The sequence below is a fragment of the Rhinatrema bivittatum genome, chromosome 13, assembly GCF_901001135.1.
Source record: "Rhinatrema bivittatum chromosome 13, aRhiBiv1.1, whole genome shotgun sequence".
NCBI classification, from domain to species: Eukaryota; Metazoa; Chordata; class Amphibia; order Gymnophiona; family Rhinatrematidae; genus Rhinatrema; species Rhinatrema bivittatum.
The window spans coordinates 26827750-26855714 of record NC_042627.1 but is presented as its reverse complement, the minus strand read 5'-3'; the positions used below and the strand labels follow the sequence as shown (position 1 = coordinate 26855714).

Here is a 27965-nt window from a genome sequence, read left to right as displayed (position 1 = left end):
GTCCTATCGGGGGGCGCCCGGAGTGCCTGCCGACAATTTCTCTCGTTTTTTTTTTTTTTTTTAATCCGACCGCGTGATCGCGGCTGAAATCCTCTCCGGCTCTGTTCCAAACGCGAGCGCCGGCCAGCGAAAAGGGCCTGGTCCGGCGCTCGCCCTGCCTTTAAGTCCCGAGGTCTCGCGAGATCTCGGGCCCGAATTCGCGCCCGAAGTCCCGCGAGACCCCGGGCCAGGATTCGCGCGCCTGCGCGCGCCCGCCCAATGACGTCACCGCGCCGCAGCGCGATGACGTCATCGCCCTCGATGCGCCGGTCCCCGAGGTCTCCGGCCGGCTTCAGCGCTCCATCCCTCGCGGCGTTTGCTCCCACCCGGCCCCCCTCCACCCGGCCGCCGCGGTAAGCGACTCCGCGGGTGGGAGGGGGGTAGTGGGGGTGGGGCAGTCGCTCTGCCGGCAAGCGCCCTGTTAAGGGGGCCCTCCCCGCAGGCGCTTGTCGGTCCTTTATTTCATTTCACTACCCTCAGCAGCATTTACCCCCTCTTGCAATTCTCCTTCAATCATTCACAGCCCTCTCATTCTCAACATTCACTCTGTGCACTACTCCCATAGGTATTCAACTACATTCACCTCCCTTCACCTCCTTTCCCTGGTCATAAAATATTCTGGCCTGCCTCGAGCTCTGGTGACTCCTCCTCCCTTCTGCTGTCAGCTGAATCTCAAATCTTGGGAGCACAGTGAACTGCCACCCCTACAGGAACATATGAGCTAAGTAAAGGGGAAACAAAAAGTCCATTGTGTTTGGCTTTTCCAGGGATTTGGGGGGGGGGGGAGGGCAGTGGAACTATGATTAAAGTAATGGGCTAGGAACCAGGACATCTATATTCAAGTCTTGCTTCTACCACAGAAACTTGTAACTCTGCCCGAGCCTCAGAAATACAAAATGTAAGATTTTGGAGCAATGCATACACTCTAACACACCAGATGCAGTGCTATTTAAAAAAAAAACAACCCCCCCCCCCAAAAAAAAACCCACAAGTGCACTAGAACTGATCCAAGGGTGTAACACCTTAGAAAAAATTACCCGCACAGAAGGCACACATCAGAAAAGCAATGCAGAGTAAAAAAGAATATACATCTAGAATTCATGAAACAGTAAGTGCATGAACCCTAAGGCAATTCTTCCATTAGGAGATAAAATTTGATTCTGACTGTTTGTATTATCATTCCTCTGGATCACCATTGACAGAAGAGTGAATGATAAAGCTTGAACACAGCAAAAACACAGGTCCATTCTACACATAGTAAAGAAAAAACAACAAAAAAACCCCCAACTTCAAATTCATTAAAACTTGAAACCCACACAGTAACATAAATCTGATTCACATTTTGCTTTACTTATCTCTTGTAGTATATGCAAAATATGCATTCATGAGCCCCATCAAAGTGCATTTGCACACTTGACCAACAAGATCAAACAGCAACGTATATTATAAGCTTAAAGCATGGAGACAGAATATTTATAAAATACTGAAGAGGAAAATTGATTACATACAACAAACTTCTCCCTTAAAAATCATTACCTGTTGAGCCTGTGAAAATGAAGGTGCTGTGGTTGGTACCATCACATTTCTACCAGCTTCTGCTAGTTGTCCATGCCGCCCTGCTCCCCACAAGTACACATCACATTTACCCCCAAGGTGCCAATCCTATAAAACAATTATGTTAAAGGAAATGAGCATCCTACAATAATCATCATCATCTGGAATTGAAAGTCATATCAGTTTAACCAACCTCAGGCCTTGATGTTGCCCAAGACATAATCTGTTCATCCATACCATTAATCCATTTACTATTATCCTGCAAAACATAGAAAACACATTAAGATAAGGCAACGAGTTGCGTTTTATTTTATTATAACAGGCTGATACTAATTCTCAATCCAAGTTTATGTTTTTCAGCTTCCTTTTCGTGAATCATCAGTAAAACTTGGTTAGAAATGTTCACCAAGAACTCTAATAATTCAGTTTTCAATTTCCTGGCTCTGGAACTGACTACCTCTCACTATCTACCTTTCATATCTGTCTAAAGACCTATTTTTTCAAATTACCTTTCTTGTAATCTCCTTCGTTCCCTTTCAACTCTTATGCCCTCCACTTTATACTGTATCTTTGCACTGTTAATTTTGTCTTGAATTAGGGTACTGATTCAATAAAACATATATATTTTACTTTGCTGTAATAATTTGTGGCTAGTCCATCATGTAATATAAGTTTACATGTATTGCTGTTGTTTTATCAGATGTAACTGAGAAGAAATATACTGTATTGTACCATACCATTAGAAATCTAAGTTCATCCTCTGGTACAGGCTCCAGATCAGGGACACTGAAAGTGTCAGGAAATTGGGCTCCCTTTGCCAGTGCTTCTGCAGCTTTTATGGTAGTTGAGAAACATTCTAACCAGGCCCATTCAGTGGGATTCCAGTTGGAGGGGTCCGGAAGACAGAGCTGGTGATGAGGTGGCACAGGCGGACTGGACAGAAGCTGATCCAAGTGAAGTCCCACAGCAAGAGAAGCCAGGCACTGCATGTAGGCACTATGAACAAGCTGATCTCCACAAACCACATGCGGCTGAAAGAGAAAAGTCAAAATTACCACACCAAATATAAATAACTCTGTTACCACTTAAGTTAACAAAACAGCAGTTTGCCTGTTTCCTGCCTTTTTGATTACTCTTATTCCTAGCTGATTTCCCTTTTCTAAAACCTAATTTCTCATATTTATACAATTTTCTGGTATACAAGGTATATACTGTTTCTAAATTATAGCGAAGGCTTTTTGTTTTTCAAAAATATCCTTCTCAGACTATACCTTTCAGCATCACCATTACTTCTGCATCAAAATTAGAAAAATCTAAGACATCACTGCTGGTCATAACTGAATCAGTGCCACATAAACCTATTTCTACAAGGTTTTCATTTATTTATGATTTATTATATAAATTTACTTATTTTTACAAAAACTTTGAAAAACACAGGAGTGAAAGAACCGGTAAGATTACTTATTTACCATCTCTCACTCAAATTTCATCAAAAGTAACTGAGTAGGAGGCACTCCTACTGGAAGATAATTTAATTTAAAGCTAGGTTTTAAAAAAATCCAGGCCGTGTCACAACACACAGACTTTCTAGCTACAATGAGAAGAGGCATTCCCTAGGGATGAGTTTAAGCTGGAGGAGTGAAGGTACGTATATAGACGGAATTTTCAAATCTTCACACATGCTTTTTCTGTAAAATTCTACTATACATAAAGCAGGAGCAACTGACTGCATGAACTTGTTTGTACCTGTGGCAATTTTCAAAGCAAGAGCATGTGTGTACCTTTGTCCTGAAAACGAGGGCAAAGCCTGTATGTAAAAAGTATATAATTACTTGTCCCAATGCAGACAGTTTGAAAATTGCCCCCAAATGTGTGTGTACCCACATAAAAAGCCCCTTTGAAAAAATGCCAACCGAGTGTATTCTGATCCCAAATAACTCAGTTGATAAATGGCTTTTACATTGCCTTTATCAGCAGGCGAGTCATACATATTTTAAATTATGAGTATGCATGCTCTTTCACAGTGTGTACACTTATGCCCACAAGAAGAAAGGGGGATGAATATGTTGGGGGTGTGAAATAAGAAAATTGGTTCTTACCTACTAATTTTCGTTCCTGTAGTACCACGGATCAGCCAAGACTGTGGGTTATGCCTCCTTTCCGGCAGATGGAGACAGAGAAAAACGCGAAGGGCACCCTCTCTTAACCTGGCGTGCACACTGCATCCCTTCAGTATAAAGAATATCCAAGCAGAACTGGAATAATAACCATAACAACGAATCAAGCAATAACTGTAAACAACTTTTTATGAATTAATTCCCTATGAACAAGGAAGCAACCTGTAGGTAGCCTTCTTCTTCTTTAGCTTTCTGCAATAAAAGGGAATATCAGCGCGGACTCGTTGTGAAACCCTTCCCTGGGTGGGCATCTGAACTGATCCGTGATACTATAGGAACGAAAATTAGCAGGTAAGAACCAATTTTCTTTTCCCTGTACGTACCCGGATCAGTCCAGACTGTGGGATAGACCAAAGCTTCCCTAGACAGGGTGGGACGTTGAGAGTCCCACGTGAAGAACCCCACTGCCAAAATTACTGACATCTGGGGCTTGAACATCCAAGCAGTAGTGACAAGCAAATATATGGGGCGTTTTCAATGTAGCAGCTCTACATATTTCCTGTGGCGACACCAGCTGGCATCCAGCCCATGAAGCCGCCTGTGAATGAATGGAATGGGCTTTTAATCCCTCGGGAACAGGTCTTCCTTTACAAATATAAGCGGATGCAATAGCCTCTTTCAACCATCTGGCAATCGTTGGCTTAGAAGCTTTCTGACCCTTCTTAGGACCGTTCCACAAGACAAACAGATGATCTGAATATCTGAAAGGATTAGTTGCTTGATTCGCTGTAGAAGTGTAAAATTAAAAAACCTACACTTTTTTTTTTTTTTTTAAGGGATAGTGTCTCAACCCTTAAATCAGGGCAAGACTGCAGGGTTTGCACCACCTCCATCTGCTGGAGACAGAGAAATACTGAAGGGATGCAGTGGGCACGCCAGGTTAAGAGAGGGCACCCTTCAAGTTTTTCTGCTGGAAGGGAGGCATAGCCCACAGTCTAGACTGATCCAGGTACGTACAGGGAACTGTATTTACTTTGCAATCTGCTTCAAATTGTGCCAAGTACATGGCTACCAGAGTACCTCTGTTCCCTGCTTTCCAAAATTTTCAAAAGGGAGAATTTATTGGGCGTCACCCTTTGAAAGGGGGCTTTCAAGCCTGCAAATACAAATTACCTGCAGATCTGCAAACTCTATGGAGAAACTGAAAATGTCCCGCTGTAATTTTTGTACATAAAGGACAAACTTGTGCATAGAAAATTCACTGCACATTTTGTTTTATTTTTTACATCTCGCTCAGGCTTACCTTCTCGTAGGCATACTGCTCTTGCAGCATTATGGGTAATCGTTCCAAGAAAGCCCTCATACAAGGGGCCATATTTAATCCTAGAACCCCCTGTTGCTTCAGTGCAGTCCTGCATGTTGCTAGAACGTGATTAGAAGATATCCACTCTGATGTGCAGTTCACCACCAGAACATCCTGAATTAAAACATGTAATTTGGAGATACATCTATATATTCACATTAGAGTTTCAGAGTGTATATACCAAGATGATACAAATAACAGCAAGTAAAGCTCTTTCTGAGACCTTCAAATTGCAAATCTTCCCAAATTTAGTAACTATAATTCCTGATTTTTTTGCTTCTTTGAAATTAATATGCATACTGAAATACCTTACTTTCAAAGGGCAACCTCATGCACTTAAATATTCATCTATGCCACCTCACCATAGTTTATCACAATCTTAAACCTCTGCTTTGGTTATTCATTGATATCAATTAAAGGTTAGCAGACAATCTTTTCAGATATTAATCTTTATTTCCTGTTCAAATTTCTATTTAATTATATATAAATCAAAGGTTCAATTCAAGTCCATGCAAATGTTAAGAAATCAAACTCTTTAGCTTTTAATTTTCTTTCTGTTCTGAAACTGCCTCATATACTGTGCGAAGAACTACAGAGGCAGATAATGACAAGAAGATCTTGTAGTGACCTTGAAATGTCAGTAGAAGCTGGCCATGCAGATAATCTGGCTTGATTCTTTGTTCAGATCTTCTGCTCTCTGGGCCGGCCGGCACTGGGGATGCTCTAAAGGCCAGTGTCCAAAGCCCCTGGAGGGAGGGAGTCTCAGTGGTTGTGCAACAGAAATACCTGGTGGCCAGGCTTAGAGCCTATAATTGCAGAGTGCCAGGAGGAGCCCTAATGCATGGCCTGAGGCCAACAACCAGACCTACAATGACTGGGCTAAATGAGTTGGGAGGGGATATGAAGTAGAGAAAATATCCTTTGGTAATTATGAATGATGATTCATAGTGCTGGATCCTAGCTCTAGTGCCTACTCACTACGAAGCTCAAAAAGACCAGGAGGAAAATGCCAGACCAAAATAAAGTTATAGCAGAGCTTAGCTGGCATGTATTGTGGATTGCATTTTCTTTTTTTATTATTATTTTTTGGCTTAGCAGTTTCCTCCTTTTCCTTAGGGCTTCCAGTTCAATCGAAACCAGTCTGTATTAGGATACAATGCCATTAACTTTCAATTTGTAACTACCTGCAGTAACTGCCCTTGGTTAGAGGCCACAGACTGTGCATCCCAAGTCTGACCACTAGATGTCACCACTGAGCAACAGCTTAAACTCCCTCCCTGGGCTGTTCTGCTGACCCAAAAATCAAACCAAGGCCTTCCACATGACAGTGCGCAGTATACTTCTGATCAACTGGTTTGCCCCAACATTTTTTTTTTAACCTTTTTCATGCAGATCTTTGACATTTAAGCTGAAAACTTGTGGGGGGTTTTTTGTTGTTTTTTTTAAAGAGATCATTGCAAATTCATAGAACTTTAAACTTTGGCAGAGAAAGGCATGAATGCAGCCAGAAGAGCATGTGTCATATGCAAGTCGGAACACACAAATTACAAAGAATACAAGTGCTTTGCTTGAATCACACCAATAAGCGATTTCACGCCATCAACAGTTTCAGCGTAAGTCCTAGAATATGATGCTACCTTTGATCTGTTAGAGCAAGCAGCCACACCAACATCAGGAATCCATACAGAGGTCTGAATAGCACCAGAACCAGTCACAACAGTCTGCAGTACAGAGCCATCCTACAAAAAAAGTAAACACTTAAAGCAATGTGCTATTAACATTTTAAAAAACATCTTCAGATTTTCAACAGAAAAACAATAAGCAAAGAATACATTGCAATAAGCAAACTGGACAAACTGTATGAAACTAACAATGTTTTTAACATAGTCATGTTTTTAATAACTGCATGCTAAAAATGTTTAATGTAGCTTTATCAATTCTTAAGTAGACTGACAACAATCAAAACATCATGTGTACTTTAACATGCTCATTAACCAAAAATAAAACAAAAACAGAGCTTACTCTTAAGGACCAAATGTTCATAAGTCCTCCAAGTCCACCTGACACCAATGCCAATCCATCTGAGCTGAAGGCAACAGTCCGAACTGGAGTCATATGTCCTTTCAGCTGATAAACACATTTGGCTTCTCCTGCATATACGCATCCTTCCTAAAAATGATTTTCATTATCACTCATTGTACAGATGCTACAAAGTTTACAATAGTTATTCAAAGGCTTCAAGGTTTATGAAACTAAAAGTATAATAATGAAAGTCCTTTCTGCAAGTAAAAGGAAAATTGGTTCTTAACTGCTAATTTTCATTCCTGTAATATCACAAATCAGTCCGGACAGGTGGGTTTTGCATCCCTATCAGGAGAAGGAGGCAGAGAACAAAAGCTTTGAGGCACTGCTACATATCCGAGAGTGCCACCTGCAGTCCCTCAGTATTGATCTGTACTCAAGCCAAAGAGTAGATACCATTCCCCTTTCCAGGACGAACCGGAAACATAGGGTTGAAACCCCATGAACTGGAGAATCATATGCTTCCAGAAAACCACTCTGAAAACCACTTAACTAAAAAAACCAAACAAACTAACAAACCTCTCAACTTCTGAACAGTTTGTAAAACTTCTGATGTAAGATGTACAAAATGACCAGGAAATTCAGTCTTTTGGCAGCAAACAGGGCAGGTCTCTGGACTGATGTGGTATTACAGGAATGAAAATTGGTAAGAACCAATTTTCTTTTCCTGTTCATACTCAGATGGTCCAACCGCCGAAAGAGACCTTCAAATAACGCAACATGGTGCGATGCACATCCAGAATATGAAGATCTCTATCATGCGATCTCTCCTAATGTTGTAGCATTTTTAGTTAATAAGTCTTGCCCCCTCCGCCTACCGAATTCGGACTCTTCCCTCAGTCCCAACATACCCATACACGAAGAGCTATATGCACCCTATGTCCGATGATGAACGCACCTTATGTTCAACGATGTACTCTAGTTTCTACGTAACTTGCATAAAATTATCTTATGGTCCACTCATATATATGGTCAATTGGTGTGTTAGAAATGTTCGTTTCTAGATTGTAATAGTCGTTCAATTAATAAGTCTCTCGTTCAAATGTACACTTACTGTAATAAGTTGTTCTAATGTTCATACAATGTATTAACTTGTTCCCATGTAAACCGGAGAGAAGGCAGATTGCTATACTTCGGTATATAAAAGATTTGAAATAAATAAATAAATAAATGCGGAGATTCTCTAGACCACTCTAGAAATGCCGGCAGTTCAACTGTCTGGTTCACATGGAAAGAAGAAACAACTTTTGGCAAGAAAGAGGGAACTGTACACAACGTCACCCTGTCAATAGCAATACACAAAAAAGGATCCCAACAAGACATAGCCTGAAGCTCCGAAATCCGCCTGGCTGAACATATGGCAACCAGAAACACTGTCTTCAATGTCATGTCCTTCAAAGAAGCTCATCTTAAAGGCTCAAAAGGCGACTCACAGAGAACCCACAAAACTAAGTTGAGGTTCCAATCCAACACACTTTTTGAACTGGAGGACGCAAATGCTTAACTCCCTTCAGGAAGCAAACTACATCGGGATGAGAGGCCAAAGACCCCTTATTTTGCCCCTAAGACAACCCAAGGCTGAAACCTGGACGCGGAGTGAACTACAGACTAGGCCCTCAGACAAGCCCTGCTGCAGAAAGGCCAAATTGTGAGGGACCACCGATAGAAGGTACAGCCGCTGTAGAAGACACCAGGACTCAAACACTTTCCAAACTCTGACATACTCCATAGATGTAGAAGGCCTCCTAGCCTGGAGCAGGGTGGAAATTATTGGTTCCGAGTATCCCTTCAGGTACAACTGCCACCTTTCAAAGGCCAAGCCACAAGACAAAAGTTATCCTCCCGATCCGAAAATATGGGTCCTTGTCACAGCAATCCAAGCAGGTGAGCAAACCAAAGAGGCTCATCTATTGCCAGATACACCAGATCCACGAACCATGGTTGTTGCGGCCACTCTGGCACCACCAGCACCACTGTCCCTGGGTGCTTCTCTATGTGCCGTAAGACTTGACTAATGAGTGACCAAGGAGGAAACACATACAGGAGAACCCCCATCAGCCACGGACAAATCAGAGCATCCAGCCTTACAGAACAGACTCCCTTCTGCGACTGAAAAATTTTGCCATATTTGTGTTGGCCTGCATTGCCATGAGATCCAACTGAGGAACACCCTATCTGGCACAAATGCGATCCCAGGCTTCTGGGTTCAATTCCCACTCCCTGGGATCCAGTTGTTGCCTGCTGAGGAAATCAGCCTGCATGTTATCCACTCCCGCGACATGCGATGCCGCAATTCCCTCGAGATGACGCTCTGCCCACATAAACCGTTACTGAGTCTTCCAAGCCACAGCCTAACTCTTTGTCTCTCCTTGGTGGTTGATGTATGCCACTGTAGTCACACTGTCTGAAAAAACTCAAACCATCCGCCCCTCGATCCAGGGCAGGACCCTGCATACCGCCCTCATCTCCAGACGATTGATCGACCAGGATGCCCTCGCCACTGACCAAAGACCCTGGGCAGAATGATCCAGGCACACCGCTTCCCAGCCCTTGAGGCTGGCATTTATGATCACCACTACCCAGTCTGGGGCCTCCAGGTCTACTCCCTTTCCCAGGTTGCACCGCGAGAGCCACCATGAAAGACTGGATTTGGATTCTCCTAGAAGAGGTAACAGCAAATGATACTCCTCCGACAACGGATTCCACCTGGACAAAAGCGCCTTTTGCAATGGACGCATGTGAGCAAAGGCCCACGGAACCAAATCCAATGTCGAGGCCATGGAACTCAGCACCTGTAAGTAATCCCAGACCTTTGGTACTGACAGGCTCAACAGTTGCATCACCTGTGCCTGCAACTTCGACAACCTGTCCACTGTCAGAAACACTCTGCCTTTCTGGGTATCGAAGTTGGCTCCTAGATAATCCAATTACTGAGACGGAACCAGGTAGCTCTTTGCTACATTGATCACCCAACCCAGAGAGCTCACTCCTCCTCCATCTTTGCCCGAATAAGCCAATAATCCAGATAAGGATGGACTAGAATCCCCTCTCGCCTCAAGGATGACACCACTGCCACCATCACCTTTGTGAAGGTTTGGGGAGCCATAGCCAACCCGAAAGGGAGAGCTCAAAACTGGAAGTGCTGACCCAGCACCATGAATCGCAGAAACCTCTGATGGTCCTTTCAAATGGGAATATGGAGATAAGCTTCGGTCAGGTCCAAGGGTGCCAGGAATTCTCCTCTGCGGACTGCTGCTATCACTGTACGCAATGTCTCCATATGAAAGCATGGAACATACAAGGCTACATTTACCTTTTGCAAATCCAGAATGGGAAGGAAGGTACCCGCCTTCTTTGGAACCATGAAATAAATGATCACCTCCCCCCTTCCTTGTTCGCTCAGCGGGACTGGAACTATCACATCCAAGCTTACTAAACTCTGCAGAGTCCCCTCTACTGCTTCCTGTTTGTTTCATGATGAGCAGTGGGACTCTAGAAAGGCCTCCCTGACTGGGCACGAAAATTCTAAGGTATAGCCATCTCTTACTAACTCCAGAACACACCTGTCTGAGGTAATCTTGGCCCACTCCTCGTAAAAGCAGGACAATCTGCCCCCTACTGCTTCCACTGAGGAGTTGGTGAGCCTGGCTTCATTGCGAGGAGTTTCCTTCTCCGGGTCCCTTGACCAGAACCAGCCCTGGAAGATCTGCGGCAACCCCGATAGGACTGCTGATGCCCAACGACTGTTTCGGCCCCCTTGCTGGAATGAAACCTCCGTGAATCCGTAAAACAGGACTGGGATGGAAAGACCTTCTTATTGCTCTTCTTATCCTCAGGCAACCTGTTCCCTTTGGGTTCCCCTAAGGACTTAATCAACTGATCCAGATCCCTCCCCAAATAGAAGCTTCCCTTCAAAGGGAAGATTACACAGCTAGGACTTGGACCATGTCTGCCGACCAAATGTGCAACCACAAACGCCTGCATGCAGCCACCACCGAGACCATGTCCCTGGTGGAAGTACGCACCAAATCATACAGTGCATCTGCCACATAGGCCACTCTAGCCTCCAAGCGCGCCAAATGCACAGGGCTGAGCGCCCTGGTAGAAGCGTGCTCTTGTGCCTTCTGACCCAGCACAAACAGGCACACTGCATCATGCTGCCACACACCGCAGCCCGCAAACTTAAGGCAGACACCTCAAACATGCGCTTCAACTGAATCTCCAACTTGCGGTCCTGAACATCCTTCAGAGTGGCCAAACCCACAACCGGGATTGTAGTTTTCTTAGTCACCACAGAAACCGCAGCATCCGCCTTAGGAATCTTTAGGTGATCCAGATTCTACTCCAAAGGATAAATCTTCACCATAGCCCTACCGACCTTCAAACCTGCTTCCGGGAAATCCTACGCCTGGCTGATCAGCTTCTGAATCTTCTTAGGCAATGGAAAGGCACTGGGAGGACTACACAGACCATCCAAGACCGGATTCACTCCTTCATTGTCAGACTCCCTCCTGAGTCATCTTAACCCCCAATTCTTCCAACACCTGAGAGATGAGAGGAAACAGCTCCTCCTTTTTAAACAGATGGATCATGCGATGGTCATCCCCTTCTGTCTCTGAATCCTCATCTGGATCATCCTTGTTCGAATCAGGATCAGGGTTCTGACCCCATCCGGGTACAAGTCCAGGTCCGCCCCCTGCGGTGAGACAGGATCCTCCTGCATATCATCCGAGTTATCCAGATCCCTGGGGTCGCCCTCAGCTCCTGTGCGACAACACCAGATGCTTGAGCAGATCTCCAGAATCTCCTGCCGACACCATCCTTGGCCTCTTGGAAGGGGCACTTGGTTGCCTCTCTCTGGATCTCGTATCTCCTGCACCCCTTCTAGCCAGAAAGGCCCTAATCAATAGCAGGACAAACTCCAGAGAAAACTCCTCCGGATCCTCGACCCCCCGCATGAGGAGGCTGTCTTCCGAGTCTGCTCCCCCCTCCTGATCCTCCTCAGCACCCTGCATCACAGGAGAGAGGGGAGGAGGGGAATCTCTGGACTCCCAGCAGGGTGGAGTCCCCTGGATGCAATCCCCTGTGGGTGCAGCTGAAATGTTGCCTCCCCCCAGAACCAAAGCTGTGGCCCACGAAGACCGAGAGGCCCTCCTTTCCTTCTATCCTCCCGCAAAGGTTCTCTCCGCCCCGATGCACAGCCAGTGCACAGGGAACAGCAATTAAGTCAAGCAGACCAAAGCCTGCAGGTCCTGCAAGCTGCCATGCGCAGTTTAGGCGCCATCAGCCACACGGGAACAAAGCACAATGTTGCCCGAGCACACCAACCCTAAAGGCGGTCACACCATGTGACTGCCCCACTGAGCCACGCAATCACATTGATCCAAGCGGCACGCAGCAGCCAGAGTGGTGTGCGACAGGCCTTGCCTCACACAAATTTCCCTGCCAGGGAAAATAAAAAACCCGCAAACTCCTCTATCTCTCCTTCCTGCAGATTCCAGGAGCTCCTGCTTGATGACTGCCTGGGTCGCCGAGCCGTAGACTGAGTCTCCTAAAGAAGAGGTCCTTCTCTAACTTTTTCTTTTTCGCAATTTACAAGAACATAAGGGTACCTCCCTGAGCACAGACAGTGGCTGGCAGGAGGAGACTTCGGAGCCAGATAGTGAGACAGTCCTCTGGCTATCAAGGCCTCCGGAAGCAGCGGGCTACAGCAGTCAGGAGTTTCCAACTCCCTGGTCGTTCGGCTCAACCTGAGGGATGGCCCACAAAGGAACCTAGCACCTCAGGGAGCTAATCCAACTTCTTGAAGCCAAAAACTTTTCCTATCTCCAAAATTTAACTTTCAGTCAGAACTGCAGGTTTGCACCTCTACCATCTGCTGGAGACAGAAATACTGAGGGACTGCAGGTAGCACTCTCTGCTTTGTAGCAGTGCTTGAAATGTTTTTATTCTCTGCCTCCATCTGCTGGTAGGGATGCAAAACCCACTTGTTTGGACTGATCTGGGGTCTGAACAGGAATGGAACATTTCATTTGAGAAATGTTAATTCCTGTTTATGAATACTACCCATGAAAACAGTCAATATATATCGATTAATAATTATGAATGCTTCTTCTGTAAACTGGTGTGATCTTTATATGGAATGACGGTATATAAAATGTCTAAATAAATAAAATAAATAAATAAACCTCTTGTCCAAGTCATTAATGAAACAACTAAACCTACCACAGTATCAGCTGTTACCTTCATCTTGCCACTTGATTCCTGATCCCACCATCCTTCTGAACCACTTGAACTGGATTGTAGCTTTGTCGCTGCATCCTGGGGGATGGTCCACACACACACTAAGCCATTCTGACATCCCCTGAAAGAAAACAATTCAGTTCATATACATACAGTGGCAAATATGAATTTGTAGCTAGACAAAGGTATGTTATACTAAAATACGTATGTGAGATTTATCCTAATAAATTTAAACCATATCATCTATGCTAAAACTGTCAGCTTTATTATTAAATCCTCATTAATCATATCATTAATCACTCCATTGAGGGCAATTTTTAAGGGCATTTACCTAAGTAAATAGGCCTGGCTGAAAATTATCCTCACTAAATCCAGTTAAAAGTACCAGCTGTCTTCCATAGCACATGTAGTTTTAGTTGGGCTGTGAGGAGGCATTCCCAGAGGTGTGTTTAGGTAGGAGGTGGAAAATAATGCATGTTCATGACATTTTCTCCTCTGCCAACTTCAAATGAAATTTAAATGTGCAACACCCCATAGTCCTGCAGAACCCACCAGCAGTATGTATTTGGACTTTAGATTCAAATCAACAGAGGAGAAGAAAGATGAGATAAGGAGGGTTGCTCTCCTTCTGTAGGCAAGATGGGGGGAGGGAAGAGGTGGTGAGGACTGTACTGGGGCCAGGAGGGGAAGAGGGATAAGAGCCTCATATCTTAGAATCTAGTAACTCTGCTGAGTACAGTCAATAGTTAACAATAATTGTCATTAGAGGGAGAATCTAATCAAACACAGATACTAGAAACCAGGATTCCCTTATGTACTCTTTGCTAAACTGCTTTCCTTCTCTGCACCTCACGTAGCTGTATTTAAGCATTACTTCTACTCCTACTAGAGAGAAGGCTGCCAAGCTATCTGTCTAAAAGCTGATTGTATGCATATTTCTGAAATGCTAAGATATAAAATGCATTTAGATTTTGATGGAGATGGCGTAAATGTAAGCTAAGTGTACTGCCATGTTGAAATGTTAAGCGTGAGCAGACTGAAGAAAGTGACATTTTTTAGACCCCTGATGAAATACTGGCTGCGTCAGGCAGGTTATGAGTGGAAGCATTATGCACACTGAAAAAGACAGCAGAGAACAGATTTAAACACCCAGTTTTTTGATAAATATATTTTGGATATAGGTTTTTGACAAACATTTATATGATAATACATTTTTGTAATTTTGATTTATTGAAGAGATAAAGTTTAGATAATGTAATAGAAATGGTGTGTGATGTAACTAGTAGAACTGGTAGATGATTTTGACTACAGTGGTCCTATATACATATGTAGCACAATCTAATTCTGATACCAAGTTCTTATTAGATTTTGGATTTTGCACTTTTTTGTTTGTTTTTAATAGAAAGTATCTGCTCTAAGTATATTTTGGATAAATGTAAACTGTTAATCTTCCCCATTAGTTGGATTCAGATAACAGTAACAAGTTCAAACTTACGTAGCTAGCATAAGCTGCAAGAAGGCTCCTTTGCCAGGCAAGCTACACCAGGCAACACCATTCACAACTGATGGGTGGGAGAGTGAATACAAACACCTCCAGCATCCTGCTGTACTTCCCCAGAGTTTCACAGTTTCTTCTTTGGCACATGTCATGAGAATCTGACCTGTTGGATCCCATTTCATACTCATAAGAGTATCCTAAAGAATTACAAAGTCAGATACAAATGAAGAAACATTATAAACTGATTTGGTAACCAGATCTAACTAAACTAGATTTAATGTTATGGAACTTGATTTAACCACATTGCAATTTTCTTTGAAGTTGCTGTCAAGCCACGAAAAGTGAAATAAAAATCCTACATTAAATTAAGAAATGCATCCCAAGTTTGTACTGTATGACTTAATATTTATAATTACTTATGAATGCATAAGGCTTATTGTAAACTCATTTTCTTACAACCTTTCCAGTAAAAGAACCAGCCACCATAAAGTAATGAAAACTAACACTCAAACTCTACATCAGTAGCATATTTTATAATCCTTCCCTCAAGTTTTTCTAGAAAATTAATAGCATGTTTTTCATTAGGTAGGTTTTGTTTTTCTGAATAAAGTAATGGCATTACACTCTGGTACTTTTCAGTATTCTACTGAGATAGGCAGGCCAAGACAGCATTCGATAAGATGAACATAAAATTATCGAGTCAGCCCAGTGCCAGTGCCGAAAGTCCCTGGTTCAATCCCCAAGTTAGGTCTTCCACTCCCTGGATCAGCTGGGGCTGGGGATGGAGGAAGGAGTGATGATCATCTCTCAAAGACTGATACCTAGTGGCCAGATTCAGAACTTATGATTGCAGGATTCCAGAAGGAACTTTGGTGCATGGCCTTCAGCCCAGGGTCATCGTGCAATGACCAGAGTAGGTAAGTTTGAGGATGGGGGTGGGTGTTTTGAATCATTTCTGTTTAACAGAACCCAATCCATTACGTGGGCTAACAATCCTTCTAAACCCAGAGATCTCACGTGTGGAATGCTCCAGGACTCAGTCCTTTCCCCAATTGTTTTCAACATTTACATTTACCCAATCTGTGACCTTATTCAGTCCTTCAACACTGAATGCCACCTCTTTGCAGATGACATTCAATTCTGCGTTAAAATTGGGTATGACCAAATGTCCTCCATTGTGAATCTCAAAAATTCTCTTGGAGCAGTAGCCCAATGACTAACAACCATAAACTCAAACTGAACACATTGCAAACTGGAACTCCTCTGGATCAGCCATCAAGGTCATCTCTCATGATCGCTATCTTCCCTGTCAGGTATCCCATTACATCCCAAGGATTCAGTACAAAGCCTAGAAGTTCAATTCGATCAATACCTCAGCATGGAAAATCACGTCACTAAAGTGGTAAGAACTTCATCTGTATATTTGTGCCAGATGCGCCAACTGCGCAAATGCAATCCTGTCACTGTGATTCATGTGCTAATCACAAGCAGAATCACTACTGCGACTCTCTATACAACAGCATCTCTCAATACAATATGACATGCTCCAAGCTCCTAGAGTACAGTCGTGAGAATTCTTTTAGGAGCCAAAGAAATGGACCACATAAAACCCATTATTACATCAACTACATGGGCTCCCATTTGAAAGCAGGATACAATTCAAAACTCTCTGCTTCATCTTCAAGTGAATGAACAAACAGGCTCAATACAAATCACAACTTCTTTCTTACACTCTCACAAGAGAACTCCAATCCTCCCAAAAGGCCCTATTTTGCATTCCCTCCTCTGGCCTCTACCATATTGTCCTGAACTAGATTTTGGGCCTTCAGATGCTATGTACCAAAATTTTGGAACAAGATACCACTACCCCTATACCTTGAGCCCTATCTCACTTTCAGGAAAAAAAACCAACTAAAGTATGGCTCTTTGCTCAGGCTTTCCCTGATGAAACTTTCAGTTGCTGACCTATCTACCTCTCTATGAAGTGAATCATTTCACTAGGAGGAGACAGTATATGAAACGGATGTAAAAAGCAGTTGGGTTAAGGATATGAGTTACTTACCTTGTGTGCATCAACTAGAACAATTCCTCCTTTTTCCAGTGGCTCTGTTGTACCAATCATCAGTTTACCATCATTATAACCAACAGCAAACTGCCTATCTTCACTGAACCAAGCAATACAGGTGACCACCACTGGACAAATACAAACAGAATATATTGAACAAAGAAATCAATAAGAAAAGTTTCCTAGTTTATATATATAGTAAAAGACCTTACTGAATAGGATCACAAGTATAGTCATGCTATAACTTAGCCTACTTCTGACTTCACAGGAACAAGCAAAAGTGGAACTTCCTGTTTTACCTTTGTTAACATGGTAGAAAACAAGATGGGGGAATTTTTCATTCAGCTAGGTACTTGCTGCTAATTTTAAAAGAACTACCCAAATAGCATCTCTTTGAAAATTAGTTAGTATAAAGTAGAAGCGCTGAATTGACTGCTACTTTGTACCTGATATTTGGATGTAGTTACTCGGCTTTCCAAACATGTGCTAAAGGTGAGTTACATTCAGGTACTGTAGGTATCTCCCAGCCCTAGAGAGCTTATAATCTAAGTTGATACCTGAAGCAATAAAGGATGGCATGGAGCATCAGTGGGGGAGAGCAGGATATTTAAACAACTGCCTACCATTCTTCCTGTAGCAATGCTCAAGTTCCTGGCGGTGCATGGTGGAAGCATCAACAACTTCAATAAGACCAAGTGATCCATCCATGCGTCCTACTAATAAGACCTCAAGAGTATCACCAGTCCAGGGCACTGTAGGCCCCTCTTCGGGCCATGCTAAAGCAGAGACCCAGTGAGGCTGAATGTCTAGGAGTCCTTTTCCACCTAAAGAGAAAAAATAAATATTTATTATGTTGTATTACACACTGAAAAATCTACCTTAAAAAACATTAATCATAATATACAAATTGACACAATCTATAATTTCAATTTTACTAGTAGTGTTTTCTTCTCTGGTCACTTCTTATAGCTCCTGCTCCATCACACGAGTTCCAAAATCATCACAGATAAGTATTTAAAATGTCTTCCCCATAGCTCTCCTTTTTCCTGGTAGTTTAAACACTTCTGGAAAGTTGCTTACCTGTAACAGGTGTTCTCCGAGGACAGTAGGATGCTAGTCCTCACATGGGTGACATTATCAGATGGAGCCCAGATACGCAAAACTTATGTCAAAGTTTCTAAAAATGTGACTAGGTACACTGAGCATGTTCAGCATGCCCTATACCACACGTCCACCCAGGGTCCCTCTTCAGTCTCATAACATAGAATTATGATTAAAACAAAAAAAGGAGAAACAACTCCACGGAGCGGTGGGCAGGTTTCGTGAGGACTAATATCCTGCTGATGAGGTCCCAGACACAGCGGGAGGCCTTAGGGGAGGCTTCAATTGAAATGTACAACTGCAGGCTGTACAGAGATGGGCGTACCATTTACACCTTGGTGGTATGCGCCAATTGCACTAAGATGAACTCTAACAGAGTTAGTTTTTAAGCCAGCCTCTGATAGGTATAGAAGGTAATCAAGCAGTTTTTATGAGGGGCAGGAGAATGGATCTACGGCCTTCCACTTGAAAGATCAAGAGGCTACAAGATTAACCTCTCAGAATCCAGGCTGTGAGTGACAGGGCCTGGAGGTAGGGATATCACAGCCTGCCTTGGTCTCACGTAATGAGAGCTGGGGGAAGTCCCCAGACTGAATGGTCTCCGGATGGACCTCCCAAAGGAGTGGAAACCAAATCTGTCTCAGTCAATGAGGGGCTATGAGAATCATAGTCCCTTTGTCCTTGCAAAGCTTCAAGAAAGTCTTCGCCACTATGGAAATCAGAGGATATGCATACAGAAGACCCTTGCCGCAATGATGGGCGTCCGAGGCTGGTTTGCAATCTGTCCTGTGCAGGGAGCAGAACAGAGGCACCTTCCTATTACAGGGGGAAGCAAACAGATCTATGTCCGGCTTCCCCCAAGGCGGAAAATCCGATTTGCTACCCTCTAGTCCAGGGACCACTCATGGGGTTTGAAGGCTCGACTCAGTCTGTCTGCTACCATGCTCTCCATCGCAGCCAGGTACATGGTCCTGAGCACCATCCATGGGACAGGGCCCATGACCAGATCTGGACCGCTTCCTGACACAGGAGGTACAATACCATGCTGCCCTGCTTGTTGACATACCACATGGCAATCTGGTTGTCCCTCTGGAACAGAGCAACTTTGTTCGTCAGCTGATCTCTGAAAGCCCACAGCACATACCAGATCGCCCGAAGCTCCAGAAAGTTGATTTGACAAGAACATTCCTGAGCAGACCAAAGACCCTGGATACCGAACCCATCTATATGAGCTCCCCAACCCAGGGTAGATGCATTCGTCTTTCGGACAATTTGAGTGGGGAGACTCCGAAACGAAATCCCCTGTTCCAGATTGGAAAGTGCCTGCCACCACGACAATGAGTCCCGGAGAGACAGGGTGACTCAGATGCAATCCTGGAGGCTCTGACTGGTCTGGCGCCACTGTGACCTCAGGGTCCATTGGGATCTGCGCATGCGTAAATATGCTTAGGGAGTAACATGTACGGTTATGGTCACATGTGCCAGGCTGACACCTGCTGGCTCTGTTGAATTTCTGCCACAATGGACGCCATGGCAACAGCTCTCTAGTGAGGCAGAAAGGCCTTGGTCTGAGCCGTGTCTAGCAGGGCTCCTATGAAGGCTAATTGAGATAACGGCTGTGAAGGGACTTTGGGTAGTTGAGAACAAATCCTAGTGACTCCAGAATCTGAATGGTCAAGTGCATGGACCTGAAGGCCCCTGCCTCAAATGTGCTCTTGAGCAGCCAATCATCAAGATATGGGAAGACATACACTCCCAGTCTGCGGAGGTGCGCTGTCACCACAGTCAGGCATTTTGTGAAGATCTGTGGGGCAGATGTGAGCCCGAATGGCAACATTCTGTACTGGAAATGCTGTGTTTCATGACAAATCGGAGATAGTTCCTGTGAACAGGGGAAGATCTCGATATGAATGTATGCATCTTTTAGGTTGAGGGAGCATAGACAGTCCCCTTTTTGCAAAAGGGGGATCAAGGTGCCCAAGGAAACCATCCTGAACTTTTCTCTTTTTTAAAAACTTGGTCAAGGCCCTTAGGTCTAGGATGGGACGGAGTCCTCCTGTTCTCTTTGGAATTAGGAAATACATGAAGTAGAATTCCTCCTGTCTTTGCCCTGGTGGTACAGGCTCAACCACTCTGACCGTTAACAGGGAGAAGAGCGCCACTTGTAGTACCTCCTGATGCACTACCGGCTCCCAATATAGGAATGGAGGGCAATTTGGCCGGACACCCAATAGATTTAATTGGTACCCTTGGCGGACGATGGACAAAACCCTCTGGTCCGAGGTTACCCTGGGCCAATGGTTCACAAAGAACTGCAGTTTGCCCCAGAATGGAGGGTCCATTGTCCCAGGTACGGGCAACTGGCCCATTCAAAACCCCATCCCCGGAGTTGACTGATGAGCTGGCTGGGATTTGGGGGCTCTCTGCTGCCTGGGACTGCTGCAGAGGATAGTGCTTCCTCTGGTGAAAGAAAAACTTCCTTGGCCCTGGCCTCGACAGCCTCCTGGATAAGGATGATAGGTCCGGTGTACTGGTGGAGATTTGTTGGAGGGTCTCATGGTGGTCCTGAAGTTGGGCCACAGCAACCCTCAACCTATCTCCGAAGAGATTCTCTCCAGTTCACAGCATATTAGCAAGTCACTCCGGTACCTTTGGTCAGAGATCCGAGGCCCACAGCCAATCCATTCTGCGGGTGTCCATTCCCACTGCAGAGACTCTGGATGCCATTTCGAAAACATTGTAGGTCACACGGACCTTGTGTTTTTTGAGCTCCAGACCCTTGTGCACCAGCAGCATTAGGGTATTTTGCTACTGTTGAGGCGGCTGCTCAGCCACCTCCTGCACCTACTTCCAAATGTCCCACGAGTACTGGCTCATGTAGAGCTGGTAGGCAGCAATGTGAGCAATAAGCAAGGCATTTTGGAACCCCTTCCTCCCACAGCATCCATCGCTCTCTGTGTTCCTTCCCTGGGGGTGCTGAGGAACAGGTCTGAGAGTGCTTGGCGCGCGAGGGCAGATTTGACCGAAAACTGCGAAAAATGCAATGAAAAAAAGTTTTCCACTAGGCCAGAAACAACCAAAGTGAGCTCAATCAGACCGTGAAGCTTACAGCTCTGCGGAAAAGAAGAGACTGAAGAGGTACCCCAGGGGGACGCGTGGTATAGGGCATGCTAGGTATGCTCAGTGTGCTTAGTCAAAGTTCCAGAAACTTTGACATATGTTTTCCCGCATCAGGGCTCCATTTGATAAGCTCTCTCATGTATGGACTACCATCCTGCATGTCCTCTGAGAATGAGATTTGGCCATGCAGTGTTTTGGACAATTTTCATACAGGACCCAATTTTGACACCATATTCTCTCTCTTCATTTTGTAAAGAAACTACTGGCAGAGAGAGGTGACGACATATAGGATTTAAAATGAAATTATTTTTTGCTTATTAAATGGCCATTTCTCTTTTTAGTGCTTCTTGGGCAACCTTTCACATTTTTTAAAAATATATAGCTTTTTCTATGTATTTAAAAGAAACCATTTCAAAAAAGGTTCTATTCAGAACTAATAAAGCCTACTTTCTGGGATATGTACATATTCATGAATCCTTCTCCTTCTCCCCTCCACCCCTCCCCCCCCAAAAAAAGGCCTTTGTTAGAATCCTCTTGAACCCCTAAACATGTCCTGAAAGTTTGGTAGGGGATAGGACACCAAGTGAAAAGATATTAGAGGGATGTGTACACACATATACATAGAAACACATGGGAAATTAGTCCTAAAGGTTGAACTTCGCACACATAAATGGGCTTTTGAAAATTGCTATGATATATGCTACTTTTATGCACGTAACTCCTTTGAAAATGACCACAAGCATTCCTAGAAGCCTTCTTCCCTACGGAAAGTAAGCTAAAAATTGTCCCACTGATTTTTCATTTTTAAGTCCTGGCATATTCATGACAAACTTCAATTCTTCCATTAGCAGGCGGCACTAAGGTCCCTGGTCAGATATTCAAAATTAGACAGCAATCTTAAATGCTATGTTGTATTTCTTAAAAAAGAAAAAATATGGATCATACCATTCACTTGCCAGATATTAACCATTTTTTCAAATGCTCCAGCCAAATATTTTCCACTGACACTCCAGCACACAGTTATGGGATCACTAGGAGACCCCAAGTTACTGAGCGTTTCCTCAGAGGTGCTTTCCCTATAAAGCAATAGAACAGTCTGGTTAAAGATGGCTGGGTACATAAACTGCCCACATTGTTACAAATGTTTACTCATGGGATTCATATCAAACAAAGCAAAACTACCTGTATAGTTTTATTTTATTGCCTAACAAAAAAGTTACCCACATAGATTTGTACTTATTTTCTCTGTTAGTAATTTTTTAATTGGAAACAATGGAGGTAATTTTCAAGAAGTTATGCACATAAAAGTAGCATAACATCATCGCAATTTTCAAAAGCCCATTTACTCACATAAAACCCAGTTTTATGCATGTAAATCTTTTTGAAAATTACCTCCAATGTGTGTAGGTTTCAGTAATCAAACCTAAGTGTCTTGTTCTTCTCTGCACCCGGAAACGCCTCCAGTCTCGGCAGATAAAAGCATGCATGTTGAACACCATGCAAACTTTTTTACCAGCAAACAGGTTGGGCAATATTTAAAGCCCCCATTTCCACAGATAAAATGTTTTATTATCCATGGAAAGGGCTTTGAATATTGCCCTCAGCTAGTTTGGGATTGCACGCACTTATTTTTCACTGGTATTTAATCAGCAATTTGTAATGAGACAACTAAAACTTTACATCCCAGCACCTGTACCTTGATATTCAAAAGCTTTGTGTAGGTAACTTTTTGAGTTTTCCATACAAAAAACCCAAGATCTGAATATCTTCCCCCCCCTTCTGACTGCATAAATTGTGTGTGACAACTTAATGTGTGCAAAAAATGTATCCAAGAAAAAACAAGGGAGGTATTCCAGGAGGGGAGACTAAATTTTAGCCTGTGAGCATACATACTGAGTGTCCTCCAGTTAAAGTTACATACATAAGTCTGTTTGGAAAAACAGCTGTCCTAAAGTTGTATATATTCAGCAGCAGCCTAATCCAACCAAGTACTGCTGAATATTCAGGGAAAGTTACCCAGGTAACCCTCCCTGCTTGCAGGCCCGCTAAGTTTATAACTGGGATATGAATCCAACACCACCACAAAAAGAATATACATCTGAGCTCTTATAGCTACAGCTAACAGAACCTCTTCTATCTGTTTAGCAATAAAATGCTTTCTCATATTAATATAAAACATACAAATATTTAAAAATCTCAACTAAACTAATGAAATGTCAATACCATTTTTTCTCTCTACTCAACCTTTTCATAAGAGCATAAGCTGCTGGGATTCATTCCCTATTAGTGATTGTAAGTAAGAGATAGTGGTAACAGCAAACATTTGATTACATTAAAAAAAAGTGCAGGACAGTAAAACCTGATAATGGCAGACTTGTTTATAGTGCACTTTGGCGCAATGCAGATAGTAAGTAGACTGCAGAATCATACAGCAAAGCTTGGTTCAGCTTATAGCTCCTCTTCCAATTGGTCAGGACTGAATGCAGCTGAGAAGGTACTCAGCCCCTGCATGATAAGCCAGATGTCTCTCTTAAGAAGCAACTTGTCAGCAAAAGTGCAGAAATGGATGTGGCTATGGAGTTTATGATGGGCTGCACCCTGCTCTCTTTGCTATAGAAGGTTGTAGCATAACTTGGTCTATATATGGCAAAAACACACTAGAGGCTGAATGAAATGGATCCTTATTAAAGCACCTGGGGCTCTTCGGAGCAGGAGAGTTATGTCTCCTGCCACAAAGTTATGTTTCCTGTTTAATAGAGCCAGGCAGGACGCAGGCAATATCCTCAGGCCGACTCAGTACTGCAGCAACCCCTGCAGGAATGTATTTATAAACATTTGATATTCTGCTATTTTCCAATAATGGCCTCATGGTGGATTATGATTAAATTTAAATAAAATGTACAGGTACAACAATATTAATTGTAGTTATTTGCAATCATAATTAAATCAAGTGTATAGACAAAGCAGCTTTACAAGTTTCTTCTTCTCTAGCGAGTAATCTATGAAACAGCCTGACTGAACAACCAAGCCTTAGCTTATTTTTGGAACAGGAGGTAACAGCTTGAGGTGAGTGGTATCTTGTTCCAGATGTTTGGTACATAACAGCTGAAATTACAAAGTTTTGTGCAAATCAATCTGGCAGAAGCTAGAGGAGAACAGGAAAGAAGGGCCATTTGGGAGGATCAGAGTTCTCTAATGGGAGTATAGAAGAAAATAAGTTGGGAGAGATACTCTGGGTTTGAATTTTATTCTGCTTTCGACTGGGAACCAATGCAATTGATGTAAGATAGGCCTTATGTGGTCAGTTATTTTGGGCTCCTACCAAAATTCTGACAGTATTCTGCAAGAATTGCAGGCTGTATTGAGAGATGCTGTTGAATAGCATTACAATTTGATTGGGAATTAATATGCATGAATTACAGTAACTAAGTTGTGTTTATCAAGAATGGCACTGAGGGCTATTCTCTGAAAACATTCTACTCCAGACATCAGACCAGCGAGAGTACACCTTGCCTGTAAGGACTAGCAGGTCACCCTGAATAAGGAGTTGTGTGCAACTATGAACCAAAGTGAATATAGGCCAAGCCACACAAAATGGAAACCAGTACCATGTGATACCGCTTGCCATTTGTAAGTGAAGGTAAAGCTGCCCTGAGAGAACACTGAACATTCTTAATTGCAGAGAAGGGCGACCAAAATGATAAGGGGCATGGAACAGCTGCCCTATGAGGTAAGGCTAAGGAAGTTAGTGCTGTTCAGTTTGGAGAAGAGACGACTGAGGGGGGAATATGATATATACCGACCTTCATGTGTGCATAGAGGTCTATAAAATCATGAAAGGACTTGAACAAGTTAATGTAAATTGGTTATTTACACTCTCAGATAATAGAAGGACTAGAGCGCACTCCATGAAGTTAGCAAGTAGCTCATTTAAAACAAACTGAAGAAAATTCTTTTTCACTCAGCACATAGTTAAACTCTGGAATTCATTGCCAGAGGATGTGGTTACAGCAGTTAGTGTAGCTACGTTTAAAAAAGGTTTGGATAAGTTCCTAAAGGAAAAATCCATAAACTGCTATTAATTATTAAGCAATAGTAGCTTGAGATTTATTTAATGTTTGGGTACTTGCCAGGTACCTGTGACTTGGACTGGCCACTGTTGGAAACAGGATACTGGGCTTGATGGACCCTTGGTCTGACCCAGAATGGCAATTCTTATGTTCTTATTTTCTAACTGCCCTCGCTTGCGGAGGAGCTAGTCAAGGGAGAATCAAGGTCTGGTGTCCCCCCAGTCAAGGCGTGACCAACCCATCATCAGAATGGGAGGAACTAGGCTAAGAAAAATCCAAGGAAGACAACTTTACCTGAGTGTCTGAGAGGGATGACACAGGTTAGAAGCCAGGTCAGGCTGAGAAGCCCTAATATGACAGGCAACTCAAATAGGAAGATGCTTAGGCTTCTTGCTTATCGGCATCAACGCAGCAGTAAACGTGCATCTGAATGGCTCGTGCTCAAAAGGGAAATGCGCACAAAAATTAAGTGCCTAGAAGAAAGTGTGGCAAGGCGCACGCACAACTTGTGCACCAAACTAAGCATGTGAATACTGTAAAATTTGTGTGCATAACAAAACGTGCCCAAAAAACGAGCGCACGTGTGCACAGAACAGACACACTTCGCAAACCGACGGCCTGTAGAGGGCAGCAGAACATGCACAGGAGAGCATGAAAAACGCCACGACCGGCTTACCATGTGACATGCAAGGAAAAAACCTAAGTGCGGGCCTAGCCCACTGGGGGCCTCTCAACCTGCAAGGCTGCCCAGTTCCCCAACCCCAACAGGAGCGGGAATGAACGTTGGTACAGTGCACTAAGCATGAAGATTGGAGGAAGTCCTGAAACCCTTCTGTCTCTGATTCAAAAGGTAAAACTTTTTTTTTTAAACTTTATCTGAGCTCAGTGCTTACCGGCTGAGTACAGAGATGGTCTCCGGCTGCTGGGGGAGAGGGCATCTGCCATCACTGCCGCGCTCGGCTTCCTGCACCTGCTGCCTTTCAGCTGAACTAGCAGCTAAGTCTACGCTGGGAAACCCAACTACTGGACCAAGGCGCACCTCTGAGGGACCACGGAAATCACCCCAGAAATTCTCAACTGGGGGAGGGACCTTTAGGTATCACCGCAGGAGAGCGGGGCTTTCTTTTCCTAAATTTAGAGTTTCAAATTTCTTCTTCCAAAAAGCTTGAAGCAATCCCCATAGGGAGATACACATTAACCATCTGCTGGAGATGGAGAATACTGGCAGGCTGGGGTCACTGCAGGGTTATATATACTGTGAAGTCAGCTTGCTCCATCTCCATCTGCTGACAGGGGAGCATAAACCCACTGGTCCTGAGTCCATCTGTTCTACACGCTAGGAAATGTATATTTTAATTATGCAATAAATACCTATAATGTACCTTAAATGAGCAGGACTTAATTCTCACCTCTTAAATGAACCCGTGTTAAGTTTATCTGATATTTAAACAAGTCAGATACATGTCAGGATATCTATGTCCCGTATGTCTTAAAAGCCGTGGAAACCCATTTGAAGACGGGAGGATTAATAAAGATAAAATGGGGGTTGAAAACATCCATTTAATATACCAGTTTTGAAAATCCAATATAAAACTTACTTGTTAAATACACATGTTTGTTGCAATGAATACTGATTCTTGGTTACATTCCACACTCTTATAGTCCCATCATTTCCACTGGTTGCCAATAATTCCTTTTTGTTACACCACACGCATGTAATTACCTGAAGAAAAAATGTAACAATCTAAAACCTTTATTGAGAAGAAATGTAAAATACACAATAGCACTAAAAAGGTTGATAGCGTTCACTACAGCAGCTTTATGTAAACTATAGTCTCTTTCTATCTAAATTATATCATTCAATTACACAGCTCTGTACTTGTAGGGAGATATCCCATGTTTTACTAATGAAAACACCAAATATGATCATAATAGCCAAGAGGTATGCAGACACGTATACTGACAGGCCAAAAATACTGTCACGGCTAAAGAAAATAAACTTTGCCCAGATTAGAACTTTAAACCAGCACTGAAGGATGTTTATCAAGATCCGCCTGTTTGCAAGAGCCTGTGTAAATAAAACCAAGGCAGAGGGACAATACAGCCACTTAAGCTCATAAGCTGAAATCAGGGAATGGCCAAGAGTTGTCCAGAGGTCAGAAGGACCTCATAACCCTTGGATGAAGGAGGAGTATTCAGAAACGGAGAAAACTCTGACCCTGGCATACAGCTTGGCATACTGACGTGGCAGGACCCCTCCCTGAAGAAAAGGAGAGGGGGGGGGAAGACCTACAATGCTGCAAAGACCCTCCACCCACTACATGATTATGCATGAGCTTATGCATATTTATCAGCTGGAAAGTATAAGAAGGGGGGGAAAATAAGGAGAGCGGAACCGAAGCAGCCCAGCACCCCCTGCAATCGAGGAGGGAGAAGACTAGATGTGGCCAGGAGACCTGAGAGAGGAGACGCCCTGCTTAGGATCAGACGGACACAGAGTCTGAGTGGAGCGGAGAACAGCCTGGTAGCTCTGCCAGTACCAGACCCGGAAGCAAGCCTTATCCCCTGGCTACATTCTCCAGATCTCCACCCAGTGTTTGCTTCAGAGGTGAACAGAGGGATATCACCTGAAGTTGGGACCAAGGGTTAGTAAATTAGCCATAAATATTCATATATTAAGCACGCTAAGGTTTATGACATGTTTGAAACCACC

General features: G+C 43.5%; 1 protein-coding gene across 7 annotated transcripts in view; it reads right to left on the bottom strand.

The window, feature by feature from the left end:
- The window catches only part of HERC1 (HECT and RLD domain containing E3 ubiquitin protein ligase family member 1), a 410083-nt gene that overhangs the window by 99190 nt on the left and 282928 nt on the right, over window positions 1-27965 (bottom strand). For all 7 annotated transcript variants that reach the window (XM_029575639.1, XM_029575640.1, XM_029575646.1 and 4 more), the window contains exons 52-63: window positions 26851-26975; window positions 22128-22258; window positions 17585-17785; window positions 16959-17089; window positions 14894-15093; window positions 13399-13519; window positions 7096-7242; window positions 6711-6812; window positions 5014-5187; window positions 2331-2624; window positions 1787-1852; window positions 1576-1701 (exon numbers count right to left, since the gene is read on the bottom strand). In XM_029575639.1, coding sequence (XP_029431499.1) covers window positions 1576-1701; window positions 1787-1852; window positions 2331-2624; window positions 5014-5187; window positions 6711-6812; window positions 7096-7242; window positions 13399-13519; window positions 14894-15093; window positions 16959-17089; window positions 17585-17785; window positions 22128-22258; window positions 26851-26975 — 1818 coding nt within the window. The remainder of the gene's footprint in view (window positions 1-1575; window positions 1702-1786; window positions 1853-2330; window positions 2625-5013; window positions 5188-6710; window positions 6813-7095; window positions 7243-13398; window positions 13520-14893; window positions 15094-16958; window positions 17090-17584; window positions 17786-22127; window positions 22259-26850; window positions 26976-27965) is intronic.